The following is a 16049-nucleotide window of genomic DNA, read 5'->3' as shown; positions in this document are numbered from 1 at the left end:
GCAAGGTGCAAATCTTTTAACAATCACTCCTAAAGACAATGTTGGAATGTTTACTTGTATATTTCATGGGGGAGGGGAATGCCCATCTTTGAAATGCTATCAAACTTATTTTTTGGTAGGTGTTCCAACATTTAACGGGTAACTCGCGCAGAGCAAAGGATGCAGTGGTGACGTGTCACTCTTCAAACCTCAGGAAGGTCTTCCTACATTCTGTAGTTCTTGTTGCCTGCACTTCCTCTACTTGCGTTCTTCAAATGTACTTCCTACAAGTAAGGAGAAAAAGGGACATTAACTTGGTGAGGTTTTTCATGCCCATGTGATTGTTTTTCATTCTAATTTATTTTAAAGTTATGCATATTTATAGGGTACCTTGTGAAAAGATAATTCAATACATGTATATCATGTGTAACGACCAAAGTAGGGTGATTCGCATTTCTGTTTTATTAAAGCTTACCATTTCTTTATGCTGGGAATTTCAAACTCTCTTCTAGTTCTTTAGAAAGTATGTGATAAGTTGTTGTAAACAATAGTCATACTACTGCACTGTGGAAGACTAATACTTATTCCTCCAATATAACTGTAACCATGTATTTCTAACATTAGGCCTCAATCTTTTGTTTCTTATTATTAAACAAGGTAAAAGACAGTTTTTGTCCTTTGTTTTTCTGAGAGAGACATAGAAATATATATATATACACACACTAGATTTGGCACATAATAAGCGCTGTATAAGCATTAACTGTTATTTTTATTTACTCATTTTCACTCTTACTACTGTGTCATCTTTATTGGAAAATATTTCTAAGACTCAAAACCTGAGGGTTTTTTTTTTGTTGTTGTTTTGATGCTACCATTCACTCTATGACACACAAGGCTTTTATCTAAGGAACTGGAGTTTTGTTTAGATCAGAAGCTCTAAGGGAGCAAGGACTTGTCTGCTCATGTTATAACTCCAGTACTCAGTGCCCAAACCAACGAGGATGCTCAATAAATCTCCATAAGATGAGTTAATGAGTGTGAGGAGCCCCTCGTGGAATGCAGAGCCAGTCCTTATACTTCCTCCTATAATTATTACTTTAGCCTTCAATACATTTGAATAGAAAGGGTTTTTGACGGATAAGGAGATCTGACTGAAATTGAGGAGAATGTGACATTTACATGCACACACCTAAGGTACATTTTGTTGCTTTTACTTCCAGACAGAAGACTTTTAATAGGCAGATATAATAGACAATTACTGATACAGGATGGAGTTCAAGCAGTCACAGTATGACTTGTCCCTAGAATATGTTTCCATCAAGATAAAAAAACAACTTTTTTTTCATGATAGGGCCTGAAATTTCCAAAGGTTTCCTTTGACTTAAGTCAGGGCTACCCACTCAAGCACAACACTGTTAGGAATTATAGAACTTTACAAATGCTTAGACCTGAGATCAAGAGCATGAGAGGTTCTATTACTGAAGCTGAGGAAACCCCACCTACCATCCCTTAGCAACAATACCTATTGGCCAAGAGCCACAGGGATTTTCTTACACACGTTGTTCAAGTTGAACCTGAAACTTTAGAGTTGTACCACCTAGGTAGCTGGCATCTTGAGTTTATGGTCAATAATCCTGTACTGACTGAATAAAAGGGAGATGGCATTGTTGCATAAAAACATTTATTAAAATATCTAGCTTAGTGGCCACTGCAAAAGAAGATGGTGTGAAGAAACTGGGTTCTTGAAGAGAATAGCTTGAAATGCCATCTGTTTAAAGTCCTGGCATTTTTTCTTGAATTGCCTGTGGCTTTTACCAAGTCCACTGAACATTCTTTTATTGCTATGCAGCATCTACTGTTAATCTCTGAGTAAATGTGTATGTCTAATATTACATCTTATTCTTCTTTCTTATAGTAGTTTTTCAGGAAAATGAAAAAAAAAAGACATGTGGGGGGCACAGAGGGGATCACCCATGTTCCCAAATTCTTTGAAACATTTTATGTAGACCTTGCTGATGGGATGTGGCTCATTCAGGTCCCCAAATAGCTATCATACCATCTTTTTGTTAAACAATGAACCAAATTAACTAATAGGCAGAGAATTACACTAATCTGAGTTTTAGCTAATTAAGATGCATACCAGCTTAGGGAAAAAAAAGGAGAGTTCTTAAGAATCTGACGAGCCAAACTAAGAAAATGTTCAGGAGTGAAGTGGTAACAATGAAAAGAAAGTCCCCATGAAGTGTTTAATCCCCGGTATCCCTCCCAAGGTGAACTAATTACAAATTTGTTGAAGAAAACACTTGGATATGTTCTGTGCTCCACTCTCCAAATTCATGAGGGCTGTAGCAGAAAGAATTGAGGCCAGATTGAACAGTCATGTAGATTTTAGCTTTTGTTCCCAACAGAGAATTTTTTTCTTTCTTTGTACTCAAAGCAGGAGGTTGAAAGTGTAAAGCTTGAGTAGAGGTGTCCTCTGGGCTTTTTCTTCTGGGTCTGTCTCTGCATCACAGCAGAGCCACTGACTGAAACTCACCCAACATACTCCAAGCAGGATGGTTCCCATGCACACACGTACCGTGGAGGCCATTCAGAACCAGCTGGGATGTTGTCTGGTTTGCATTTGGCTCTCCTCCCAGGCTCTCACATGTGACTTCTTTGTTGCAGACAATGACAGGGACAAAACAAAAGCACTCAGGGACTCAGTCTCAGTTGCATCTGTTGCTCTGCTCATTGTCTTAATTTAATTATGCCGGCCACCCTGGACAATGGGCGGCAAGTGGAGGCGCGTTAGGAGCAGCCAGCCTCATCCTCGGAGCTGGCACCACCTCCTGTGTGCTTCTTGGAGGGTTATGAAACTGTCCCACATTCAGCCAAGCAAAAAACTTTTCACTTCAACAGCTTGTCCAAGACAAACAAACCAGCTGAAACTGTTTCTAGTATGCAACCAGACAGATTTTTGAAAGGAAAACAGTAGTGAGTAAATACTGTTTCCTATTGACACCAGGGAAGGTAAGATTATTTTTGAGAGTGTTAGTCTTCCAGCTTAGTGGGATTGGTTAAAGGAATTTGCCCTTCTGAAAGAAGGGGCAGCCAACTCATCAGGGAATAAGGCTGGGGAAGGGAGTACTTTGTAGTATACATGACTTCACATTGCGTGCATATACCCGAAAGAGGACATTCATTTTCTCCTGTTATTTTATTTTTTTAGTTCTGATCCTCCCTCAAGATTTTTTCTGGAAAGTTCTCCACCAACTTTTTTATGAAGATTTCTGAAGGGGATAACGGTGAAAAGAATAACCTTGCTTAACATTTGCGGAGGTTTTAATAGTTTACAGATAATCCCACAGACTCCTCACAACCACTCGGTGAGGTAACAGCATTTGCTCCAGCTCTGGTTACAAGCTGAGACTTGTCTAGATTTAGTGATGTGCTTGAGGTGACATAGAAACCAGTCGCGACACTGAGGACTGAGATAAAAATAGTAGCTGTCACTTGGGCATCTATTTGCTGGGGATTGTGTTAGGTATATTCATTGCATATCTTCACTGATTTAATTCTCATACTTCTCTTGGAGTTGGGTTATGAGTGGTTGTTGGGTTACGAGTATCTGGATGATTGACCTTTAAGGATCCTGAAGCTTCAAAGGAATCAATGAATTGCCTGGTTTCATGCAGGGACAATGGGATGGTGGTTGAGGTTTGTGCCAGTTCCTTTTGGCTGTGGAGGTCACAAGGTAGCCACTCTGCTATATTACATCTTGAAAAGTAAAGATATCTGGTGGCTGAGTGTGGTGGCACACACTTGTAATCCCAGCATTTGGGAGGCGGAGAACGGAGGATCACAGTTTGTGGGCAGCCTCAGCTACTTAGTGAGGTTCTTTGCAACTCAGTGAGACCCGGTTTTGAAATAAAGAATAAAAAATAGGGCTGGAGGTGCAGTTCAAAGGTAGAATGCCCCTGGGTTCTGTCCCCAATACTGGGGGAAAAAAAATGGATATCTGGTCCTTAAAGTCTAAATCTCTTTCTAAAAGCATGGGTTGATAATGCCATGAGCTACCCATGACCTCCACTGGTGGTGAAGGCTGATCTAAAGAGGCAGGTAGAAGACTCTAGGCCAGGGAGTGTGTGCCTTCCTGTGAGAGCTGAGACTCACTGGGATGGTCATTTATAGAGGTCTGGTAGAAGAGCATTAAGTTAGCAAAAGCAACTCTCTGGATGTCATAACCACTTCTTTTCTCCCTTCCTATCTTTATGAGACTCAGCCTGAGAGACTATAAATGAAGGATACTTAATAGGCTCTTTAAATTTCACAGAGGAAGCAGTGATATTTTCAATAGACTATGTTTCCATCTCCACCCACTCCAAACAAGTTAACTATTGTATAACATAAAGTCTAGGAAAAGACTAGCATCCTATAAAAATATTGGGAAAACACTGGGAAAATAATCCAGCGTGGAATATTAACAGCCTATTGTACAACATAAAGTACTAACTCAGCAGTGACCTTTTCCCTAAAGGACAAAACAGGGACAGTGAGAGCAGGGGATGATGGAGAGACGGCCCGGACACTTGTGGAAAAGCATGCACTGTAGCTCTTTTCCCAGGTTGGCCTTGGGACCTATGAAATTGTACGGGATGATTTAGATTTCTTAGCAACAACTCAGATAATTTTTGTTTTACTTCAGGGACTCACAAATTCAAATTCTGGAAGAGTTAGATCTGTTTTTCATCTCTGAGAGCCATGCTGTGTGAGCATCATGTCATCTTCTCAACAATTTGGGGTGTGACTTCAAAACCAAAGAAAGTCCAGTCTACAATTTGTAATACCTATACTCCTTGGATAAGGGGCTGCCTCTTTAACAGGGAGCCAGAGGTCTTTGCTCACTGGACGCTATGTTCAGACTCCCCTGTCTCATGATGTTCACTGCCTCATCCGATTATTTAGATGGTTATGATGGGAAATGCCATTTTTCTTTCCCAGTAAGTCTTCTCTGATATCAAGGTGGATGGGGTCAGGCAGGCCCCTCCCATCAGCCAATGACTGGTGGGCACACAGAGGCAGACTCTTTCCTGGGCAGCACGCTCATTTACTGGCCAACGTTGGCTCAAATGCCGATGACTTAGCAGCCTGTTCCTCAGCCTGAAACACAGTGTAAGCCATTTTGGCCAGCTCCTCTCCCTTTCTCCTTCGTGTGGGATCGAGCTAGCCTTGCTGTCTAATGGTCTTCCCAGTCTTCCCAAACCTCTCTTACTTTCTTTCATGCAGGTGTCTCCCCTAATAAAATTCTTGCTCAGTGGACCTCCAGCTCATTTTCTGCTTCTCAGAGGATCTGGGCTTACATGCCTGGTTTGGCTCCTCCCCCTCTGCCCTGGAATTGTGTATGTGTGACTTTTGATAGTGTTTTATTCTAGCTCAGTTTCTTCTTCTGTATAGCAAAAGGGATGGGGCGGGAGAGGAGCATCAATCTCATAGAGTAGTTATGATAAAATATAATGAGCCTTACACAGTCACCTGGTATAGAGAGATAGTTATACTTGTGTGCAAGATACCCTATTAATTCGAGGGCACTTGATTCAGATCCATTTTGTGAACTTGGCTCTTAGCAATGTCAGTCTATTCTGGCTTGCATGCTAGAGTAAATTCGGCATGTGTTTGTCTCCTGAATAAAAGATAAGCTTCCTGAGGGTAAGGAGCAGGTTTCCTTCATGTATGCTGCTTTGAGCAAAGTAACAAACAGGAAATGTTGGCTCCTGGTTAAATCAACTTAAATGTCCTGTAGAAGTGATGGAATAGAGTTTAGGTTAACGTAAAACATTATACGGCCACCTACTTCCCTGTTGTACTTTGAAGAAGGACAAATATTGCAGAGCCCTCTCCTGTCTCGGAACTTATTAGTGGCAAGTTGTGGTAGAGTACATATCAAGCAAGACACGGCAGCGAGTGCGCAGCGCCTGGTTAACACACTGGCGTCTGTTCAGGTTTGCATTAGGATTTGCCCACTTCTTAGAGCAAGACCTTGGCAAGACATATAGCCTTTCTCAGCCCGAGTCATCTTATCTGTACAATGGGAATAATTATAGTGTTTACCTTGCAGGCATAGAAGTGATTCACTATAGCCCTTACCATAGGATTTGCACCTTAAAAATATCAGCTATTACAATTACCTTTTAAAAAATAGTTACTGTTATCAAATATATTCCATGTTAGGGTGTCTCTTTTTTACTTTTTTTTTTTTTTCTGGCTACATATGGGGGAAAGAATAGCTATTGTCTGTGTTTCCAGATTTTATTTGAGTTCTGTGGTAGTAGATTAGCAGAAAAAAGATAGCTCTTTTTTTTTTTTTTCTCTTAGTAACTGATGCACTTCTAGAAATTCCAGGAATCGGGGGTCTATATTTCTGTATTCTCATTATATTCCAAGATCATCTTGGTTTAGCAATTTTCTTACTCTTCGAAAGATACCACCTGACTCTATTTCAAATATTTCAACCGATGGTGCAAAAAGTCATGACCAAAATGGTTTAAAAGCCTGGAGGAAAGAAAAGGAGGAGGAAAGAGAAGAACAAAGAAGAGGAGGAGTAGGAGGAGGAGAAGGAGGAAAAGAGGATTATCTCAAGGTACTTTTCTTTGCTGGCAAGAGGTATTATAGTATCTTTGATAGTCTTGAAGGATGTTGTAAAATATGTCAGGGTTCAGGGCTGCTTAGATGGTTGATATTTTATGGGCAGCTTGTTTTTGTGTTTGTGTTATGTTTTTAAATTAGGAAAAAATACAGTTTAAGCACACTCTCTTTCTCAGAGGGGGCTGATTTTGGAATCGCTGAAAGGTTCAGATGTTGTGGCATTTAAAAAAGTAAAACCTGAGTCTAGCAATTTTACTGAGGTGTGCTAAAGATTCAGCATATTCTTACCTAAAAAGTGAATTTGATTATTCTTTTTCTCCTGTGTTTCTAAATGCTTTTGTTTCATTTCTGCCTTGTGCTAGAGTTACTCAGACTAGTGCATGTGGTAATTTATATTAAGACATCCGGGAGAGATGGGGAGCTCAGAGTTTTTACCTTTCTGTATCATTTGAGTGCAATAGCAGGGAGTTCACAGGGTTAGTAGGAAAAGGCGTTGACGTCTACCACTCACTGTTTGTGTGTGTGTGTATATATATAACAAATCTGGGCAGAACATTCAAACTCTGTGTGTCGAATTTTCCTCCTCGCTGAATTGAGCGAAAATTTGGAAGTTTGGAAGACTCTCCCGAACTCTTAGGATGAATAAAATAACATTGAGACAAGTTGAACGATTTGCATCTGTTTGAGGTCAATAGGAACCTTCAGCATATAAAAGCAAACACAAAGGTTACCAGCCAGTGCTTTTCCATGGCAGAAAATGGTGCAAGAAGGATGCTTGCACACTGTATTAAAATCAGGATGGCTGTTTTGTGCCAAAGGCACCTCTGCCTCCACCCTACTATTCTTTTGAAGAAGGAGACAGATATTAACAGACTGGAGCATTCAGTAATGATCTGATAAACTAAGACTGCAAAGCAGCAGCAATGATGGGATGTGCTGATTGACTCATTCATACTTCTTCATTTCTTCTAGTCTTGCCCTAGAAGAAAACCCTAACCCTCGTGAATTATTCAGGCAAGCCACACCATGACACACGCATTGCACGTTCCCAAGTCTATCACTGTCAAATGGTTAGGGATCCCTCTCAACCCTCAACCTGCCATGGTCTTGCTCATAATTACTTGAAAAATTTGTCTTGCTATAATTGTTATCTGCAGCTGTGAAAATAGCCCATCATATTTTCCCAGATGGCAGGGCTGGTTGGTCTTTGATTACTTAACCTCTTGGTGTTGGCTAGACTAAAGACCCATGTGAACATTTATAGATTTTACACAGAATTTTGTATAAAAATTCTGGCATATGAATCTGAGCCTGGAAGCCTGTGGGCCATTTGGCCAGTTTAGGATTGATGTAAAATTTCTCGGTCTCTTACTAGGAAGTTGGGAGCTACTTTACCGAAGACATCTATTGTTATCATGTGCAGCCTTTCAGTATTCTTGTTATTAAAAATCCATCTTCTTATGCAAATTCTGACCTTTCCAGTTAGAGGACCCAAAGTGGACGATATAATGCATTGCCTCCTTTGGTCAGAGTGAAAACAACATATTCCTGAACAATTATAAGTGTATGTTTCTTCACCTGATCTATTGAAAATGAAAGTGTATGTGAGAAGACAGAGAGGAAGTTATGGTTAAGAAAGGGGAAAGTAGTAAAAGAGATGTGCGATGTTTTTTGCCATCAATCCTGATTTCTAATAAAAGTAGAGGCAGAGAAAATGGGAGTGAGAGATGGGTGCACTCAACATTGGTTCTTCTGGGTTAAGAATTAGACTTGGAAGTTTCTCAAGTTACAAATGGATTCAAAGATAAAGTTACTGGGCTCTACAGAATCCTTCTCTGTAGATCAGATGAGAAGCAACTGAAGGCCTTGGATCTGCAGAGGAAATAATAGAAACAAAACCAACTTATTACTACCCCTTTAAAAATGTTCTTTTCTTTCCTAAATAACATTTAGTTTAAGATTAGAAACCAGAGTCTTGGAGATAACAGAGGAATCTCACAGCTTCTTTTGAATGATACTTTTTTATAGAGGCCCTCACTGAAGGAAAAGACAGAAAACTGTGTTTACCTATGATTTTGGAAAGTCATTCACTCAAAAATCCTACAACCCCACAACAGTGCTAGAACACAGAGCTACACACACACACACACACACACACACACACACACACACACACACCACATACATGAGAAAATAACCCTCTTTACCCCAAAACTGTTTGCTAAAGTTAATTATAGATTCTAAATCACTACCAAAGAATTAAAGTCACATTTGGGTACACCTTTAGTATTCTTATCTGACTATGAAACCGGTACATTTTAAGAGTTAGTTATTTTAGTCATAACCACAATAGCTAAAAGAATAAAGACATGGATTTTCTAAAGTCTTTTCTAGCTCTTGTTACTCACTTGCCACTAGTTTATGGAAGCTGTAACTGAGCTCCTAGTACAGTGGAGACTTTCCTAGGACTCTCCAGAAGTATATAAGGCATGGCTCTCTGTTTTTGTATGTCATCATTTTTCTGCTATTATAAATAACCATTCTGTCTTCTAGGGTTTAAATCTAAGTTTATATTTCTAAACTATCACTTTTGGTTGCTAGATAGAAATGAGGTAAGAATAAATACATTAAGAAGTCCCATAAAGAAAGACCCCAAATATGTAGGCATCAAGAAAAAATTCTGATTTCAGTTAGTTCATTGAGGATGGAGAAACTGATTTTTACTTTGCAAGTCTAGAAGTCTAGTGGCCTTGGAAAGACCTTTGCTGACTAACTTCAGCTTCTCCCTCTTTAGAAGTAGACTTGTTTTAAGCCAGGTATGGTGGCACATTTCTGTAAGCCCAGTACTTAGGGAGGCTGAAACAGGAGGGTCACAGGTTCAAGACCAACCTCAGAAACTTAATGAGTCCTAGAAGCTTAGTAAGACTGTTTCAAAATAAAAAGTAAAAAGGGATGGAGGTAGTGCTCAGAGATAGAGTAAAAAAAAAGAAAGAAAGAAAGAAAAGAAAGAGAGAGAGAGGCAGGGAGAGAGAGATGTGCTTTGCTTAGGTCAAAAGAATCAATAATTTGGGATTTTAGCTTTGAGGTGAGCGTATAAGCTGAGGAATTCTATAGTGGCTATTTAAAACCTTATAAAAGGGGATTCTGCTCAATCTCACACCATTAATCTTTGTATTGCTACCAAAAGCATCCTTCCTTCCTTTCTTTCTTTCTTTCTTTCTTTCTTTCTTTCTTTCTTTCTTTCTTTCTTTCTTTCTTTCTTTTTGTGTGTGTGGTACTGGGGTTCCTGGAAGCCCTTCTACCTCTGGGCTACACTCCCAGACCTATTTTTACATTTTTATTTGGAAACAGGGTCTCCTAAGCCAGTGTGCGTGGCTGGCTTCGAACCTGCGCGATCCTCCTGTCTCTGCCTCCCAAGCGCGGGGATTTTAAGTGTGCGCCACTACACCCGGCATCCACTTTAACTTTAGACTATCACCTTAGCCCTTGGATTAAAAGTCAGTTCTGTGTTATCCACTAAATATTGCAAAAAGCCCTGTTCCCTTCAAATGGGCAAGTGAAGAGAACAGACTTCATCCTCCCCCAGGGATGCAAATGGACTTAAGAAAATGCACTGTGTGACCTAAGAAAGTTAGGTTTCCCCTGTGGATGGAAGCCAGAGATGTGGAGAGAAAAGGGGAGCTATTCTTTGGGAGCGATTTGTTTGCCTCCCTTTCCATCCTCATAGCCTAACAATACATACATTTGAAGCTGTATGAGCTTTTGTTTGTTTTCAAGAGATGTTTGAAAGATCAAATGCTCGGGAAAAGCACTGGATCGGCAGGTCTAAGGACTGGAGTGTCCCGGAAGCTGTGCGAGCCGGGAAATATCCCACATTTCTATTTTTTTTGGCACCTTTATTTAAAACTAGCAAGAGCTGGGGTTCATGGTGCAATTAAATTTTCCCCAGGCACCATGAAATGAAAACACATTATTACATTTGATTCAAATTGGTTGAGAAAAACCATGGTTTTCTGAAAATTTCATTGCATGACCCTGAAATAAATGTTAATGGGTCTTCATGTGGGAGAGTCGAGCTACCATTTAAATTGGAGTGATTCATAGAACCCGAGCTTTTCTACACTGGAAGGGGTCTTGGGTCATTGAGTTCTCTTCTGTTACATGTTTGAGATCCTAATTACTGCATCACCAGAAAGTGCTGGTAAGCTTGAGCTTGACAGTTTTAGTGATATTAGACTTGCTTTTGCTTTAGGAGATTGATTTCTTTTTCATAGGGCTCTAATTTTCAGAAGTAAGTCCAAAAATATTAGCTAATGCTCTATTGGTGCTTATGTGCCATGAACTATTTTGAGATTATATATGTATATGTATATATATATATATATATATATATATATATATATATATGGGTTCATGGTAGAATTAAATTGTATATATATGTATTTAGACACACACATACACACATATATATATATGTATATATATATATGTATTTAGACACAGACACAGATACACATGTACAGACACACACAAACATACAATCTCACTAAGTCCTTGAAATTGTGTAAGGCAGATTTAATTGCTACCCCCATTTGACAGATAAGGAAATTGAAATAAGTTACATGATTTGTCCAGGACTCACAATTAGTAAGAGAGAGCTGGGATGTGAATTCAGGAAGTCTAACTGGACATTCTGCATTCTTATGACTATATTATAACATATCTCCAATATTATAACTCTCCTTCATGCCTAGTGCAGAGGTTTTCACATTGTAGATGAGCAATAAAAAATATGTTCTAAGCCGGGTGTGGTGGCACATGCTTGTAATCCCAGCATTTGGGAGGCTGAGACCTGAGGATCCCGTTTCGTGGACATATTCGCTGGGGGCATAGTTCAGAGGTAGAATGCCCCTGGGTTCAATCCCTAGCACCACAAAAAATTTTTTTTCTAACAAATTTATTTTGAGATTGTGAATCCATACATATTCCATATATTTTACATAATATAATCAACTTGCCCTAAGAGAAACATTTTAAGTTGAATCTTGGGAATTTTAAATGGTTCTTGATATTCTACCCCTTTAAAAAAACCCTTAGGGGACTAATAAGTATATGACATTTGCTCTGAGGTATTCAGCCAATTGCCGTCTGTAGCAGTATGTCCTTGAGCCACTTCAATTTAGCTTGGAGGACACTCCAAACATATAAGACTTTTGTCAGCAAAGTTCCTTTGCCTTTCCTGTTTAATAGGTAATTGCCTCTCTGTCCTGTGTAGGATAAGATGAATCAAATCACCTCATCAGCAACTAATTTTTCTATCCTGTCTTCCTACCATTATGCATTCACCTCTGTCTTAAATTTGTCTGTCCATTCATCCATCCATCCATTCATCTACTCATCCATCTGTTTATTCATTCACCAACCCATGTGTTCAGTATTAAATGCCATATATCACTAGGTCTTTTGGTATTGATCCTAGGAAAGAGATGAGCAGATAATAATTGATTCTTCCTGCTTCCTTACATCCTATATTATGGTAATGAGGTATAGGCTTTTAAAAGGATTGCTTTAGAGTTGATAAAACTCATTCCAAGAAGTCCATTTTAATGCACGGTCTGGGAATATGGGAGCTTTCTTTAGCTAGAAAATTTTACTGCTTATTTTTTTAAAGTTCTTGAATTAAGTTTATTATTGGACATAATTATAGTTAACCCAAATCTTTTCACAGGACATACACTTTCAATTTTTCCACCGAGCTATGTTTCCTTGGAGAGCCAACTGTGCTTTCAGGCTCTGTTAAGGTGACATTTGCAGTGGTATTGGCCTGTGCCTGAGGCTGGCCCCTGAAGCCTGATGTCTTAGCAGGAGAACTCAGGGTCTCCTGAATAAGGTGACTGCTCAGCCTACTTAGCCTGGCTTTCATATGGTCTGAGAAGCCAAGATCTACTTTGAAGCCTGGTCTGATAAGCCAGGATCCACTTTGGAACCACTGAAGTAGTGGTTTAGCTCTCATCTGGGGCTTTGGATAGCTTCTGATTGGACCTTCTTCTCATGGATTGAGCCTTGTGTGTCTCCATACTAAATGGTTCCTGGGCTTTCAGGAAGGGTGATCTAGACATAAAGTATGCCAGGGTCACAAAAGACCGGGTGGAAAGGATACTCCTTTATGTCACAACTTCTTTAAAGTCGGCCTCTTGGATCGACTGTTTCACTGGTGGATTTCAGGCACTTTTATACCCCCAAGGATCACCATTTGCTTGGCTGAGCACGTCTCTCTTGTATCCTCTCTTAGTGCTTATATTTCATGGTTTGAATCATCTTGAGACTTTTTTCTTTATTCTCTATGAAGACTCTGCTCCTACTGATGATATCAAGAAAAGTGAATCTACTTAGCTTTTCTTCACCCTCAAGGAAATCCAGCAGTCTTGTTTTATTTGTTCCTTCCTTCTGTCCAGAAAATATTAAGTTAATAGAGACTTCATATATTCATTTCTGCTCCTCTTTTCCTTTGGGGATTCTTTCTTAGTGGACTCACTTTGATTATGTGCTGCTTGTCTGCTGGCCAGAAAGAAAGAAGCTTAGAACCCAAGCACGTCTTGACTCATTTCCAGATCTCGTCTTGACTCATTTCCAGATCTCAATGTCCTTGTCTTTCAAATGAAGGGTTTGAACAAAATGATTTTTGAGGTCTCTTCCAGAATGGAATGTAGCATGGTCTTAGTGTTTTTCATGGAGTAGAAACTCATAGGGTTTTAGGTCTAATAATCTAGATAAAATCTAGACTCCGTGTGTGAAGGAGTTTGCTGAGAAAAAGAGCATGCATGGGGGGGGGAGAGAGAGAGAGAGAGAGAGAGAGAGAGAGAGAGAGAGAGAGAGAGAGAGAGAGAAAGAGAGAGAGAGAGAGAAAGAAAGAAATTGAGACTCTAGAAGACATAATCAAAAAGCAGTAGTTGGAAATGAGAAGTTTTCATTATGGTTTAGCTCTCATATGGGGCTTTGGAAAGCTTCTGATTGGTCAAGCTATGTCCCCCTTCCTCTAAATTCATATGTTGAGATAATACTAGAAGTTAACAATTTGGGGATAGGGTATTTATGGAAATCATTAAGTTAAAGTGAGGTCATTAGGGCAGATAATAATCCAATCTAACTGTTGTCCTTCTATAGGGAAGATACTTGGACACAGATTTGTACTGAGGAAAGATGATGTAAACACAAGAAGGAGGCCATCTATAAGACAAGGAGAGGGGCCTGACATCAGCCCCTGGAAAGGCTAATACCTTAAGTTTGGACTTTGAGTCTGTAATACTGTGAGAAAAAAACATTTCTGTGGTTTAAGCTATCTAGTCTGCGATACTTTGTTATGGCAGCCTTAGCAAACTAATACATCTTTTACATGTGATTCCGAAGTAGGGGAGAAAAAAAGTTTAGCAACCTTTTAAAGGTTACCTCATAGGCCGTTAGGTAAATACTGGATGTCCTTTGGTGTAAACCTTGAACTTGACTAAGAATCACAGCCTCCAATGGCATTGCAGGAAAGGAAATCTGGGAAATTTTATGACACAATTGAGTCTTGCTGAGAATTTGAAGCTAATATTTAACTCTGAACCTATATTGACATGAGCAATTATTTTATAACATATTTGTACAAAACTTTGAACGAATATAAAAATACTTAATTTTTATCTAATTTACTTTAACTTTTTGGGAGGAGTAGGGAGAGGCTATGTCTAGTTCGCCTCATTTATGATTTCTGTCCTTTTATTCATTCCTGCCACTTCTTTGTACTTTCTCAGGCACTGCATTTTTCTTTTCCATTTTCTCCACATTCTAAGCAGGTGACTTATATTTCCATCGTGTGTGTTATCTAGCTCAACCAGGCTACTTGTCTTCATTTTCTCTCTAGCATTTCCTGCTTTTCTGTTTTGCTGTCTCCTCCTTCCCTCTTTCTGCTTAGTTCTTCTTGCCTCCATTTTTCTTTTTGCCTCTGTGCTCAATTTCTAGCTGCCGTCTCCCTCCTCTGCTCTTTCTTCTTTCCTCTGATGTGCTTACTTGCTTCTGTACCCTCCTTGTGTTTCCCTCCTGGGTGTGTCTTTGGCCCACCTTTCCTTCTCCTCTGAGACTTCGTTTTCTTGCTGGTCGATGAGGGCTGAGACTGTAAACATCACAAAAATAATTGCATTGAGAACAGGCGATTCCTACGGTATCCCCGAAGACAGAGCCTTTGAGTCGGCCCAGAATGCCCAGCTTTGTAGGAAGCAGGAGGCAGCATGGGTGCTGGAGAAGGGTCTACACCTCTGTCACAAGACCCAACATTCCAGAACTCTGGGGCTCAACTTTGACACCTATTTTCTCCCCAACTAGAAACTGAAAGGCAGTGAGTCACCTAGGAAGAGAAAGACTGAACAGGCCTTCGCCCCTTCGAGCACACCTTCCTGCCATGTGTTTTCTGAGGCCCTTGCTCCCTGACTTGCTGATGGCTGTGGTGTTCTGTGTGCACCATACCCTGAACAGTCCCCTTGTGTCACATGAGAGGCTTCCTGAGTGGTATCTCCACTAGGCCACCTTGGTCCTCCTTCAGTCTCCATTTTGTCTTAGGACCAGGAAACAGCAAAGATGTCACAGAGAGCCTCTCACTCTCTCAGTTGTGCTTTCTGCCCAACTTCAAAGTTTTGGCTTCAAAAATTAAAAACACACACTGACTTTTTTTTCAACATAGTCCCCAAAGGTCCTTTCCTTTCTTTACTCAACTTTCTCGCTCTCTCTTTTTCTTCCCTCTTTGTTTCTCACTATTTCTATTTAATTCTTAGCATTTTACTCAGAGCCTGATGTTCGTTGGTTCATCCACTCATTCAACAACATCCATTAAATGACTAATATGTATCAGATATGTTATGTACTTCTGATGGTATCGATGTTATCTCGAAGGTTTGTTTACACTCCAACTCTTAAGAAAAAGATGCCTACAGATTTTCATTGTTAGAATTTCTGGGCGTTTTTATAGCCATACAGAAAATTCTCTTTTTAATATATTTTTTTAATTGATACTTGCCCTGGAAGGCAAATTTTAGACAGTTCCTATAAGGATGGTTTTATTTGCCCCCTGACAGCATTCCAGGACTTACATGCTTTGTTATTAATTATAGTTATGACAGATGTGAACACTGGCTTAACATTTTATACAGGCATGTTAGAGCATATTAAAGTATATGCATTAACTTAGCTTCGACAACAGCCTGGTGTGTAGATACCACCACTATCCCAGTTTTACTGATGAAACTAAGGCTTGGATAGATTGTTCTTGGGATGTGGGGCCTCAGAGGATGTTTGGTTTTGTTTGATACCAAGGCCAATGTTTTGTCACTGTTTCCCACCCTCTCCCAGCTGTGGGACCATCCAGAGCAGTAGATGATGGCGGTGGCAATGCAGAGTGACCAAGGGATGGACAT

General features: G+C 39.8%; 1 protein-coding gene across 1 annotated transcript in view; it reads right to left on the bottom strand.

The window, feature by feature from the left end:
• Positions 1-203: 203 nt before the first annotated feature.
• Positions 204-16049, bottom strand: part of IGF1 (insulin like growth factor 1) — a gene marked incomplete at both ends in the record, with an annotated part of 69585 nt that continues 53739 nt past the window's right edge. The window contains one exon of the mRNA XM_080705229.1: positions 204-263. Coding sequence (XP_080561355.1) covers positions 204-263 — 60 coding nt within the window. The remainder of the gene's footprint in view (positions 264-16049) is intronic.

Source organism: Muscardinus avellanarius, assembly GCF_963383645.1.
Source record: "Muscardinus avellanarius genome assembly, chromosome: 11".
NCBI classification, from domain to species: Eukaryota; Metazoa; Chordata; class Mammalia; order Rodentia; family Gliridae; genus Muscardinus; species Muscardinus avellanarius.
The sequence above is the reverse complement of the archived record's forward strand: the minus strand, read 5'-3'. Positions and strand labels throughout refer to the sequence as shown.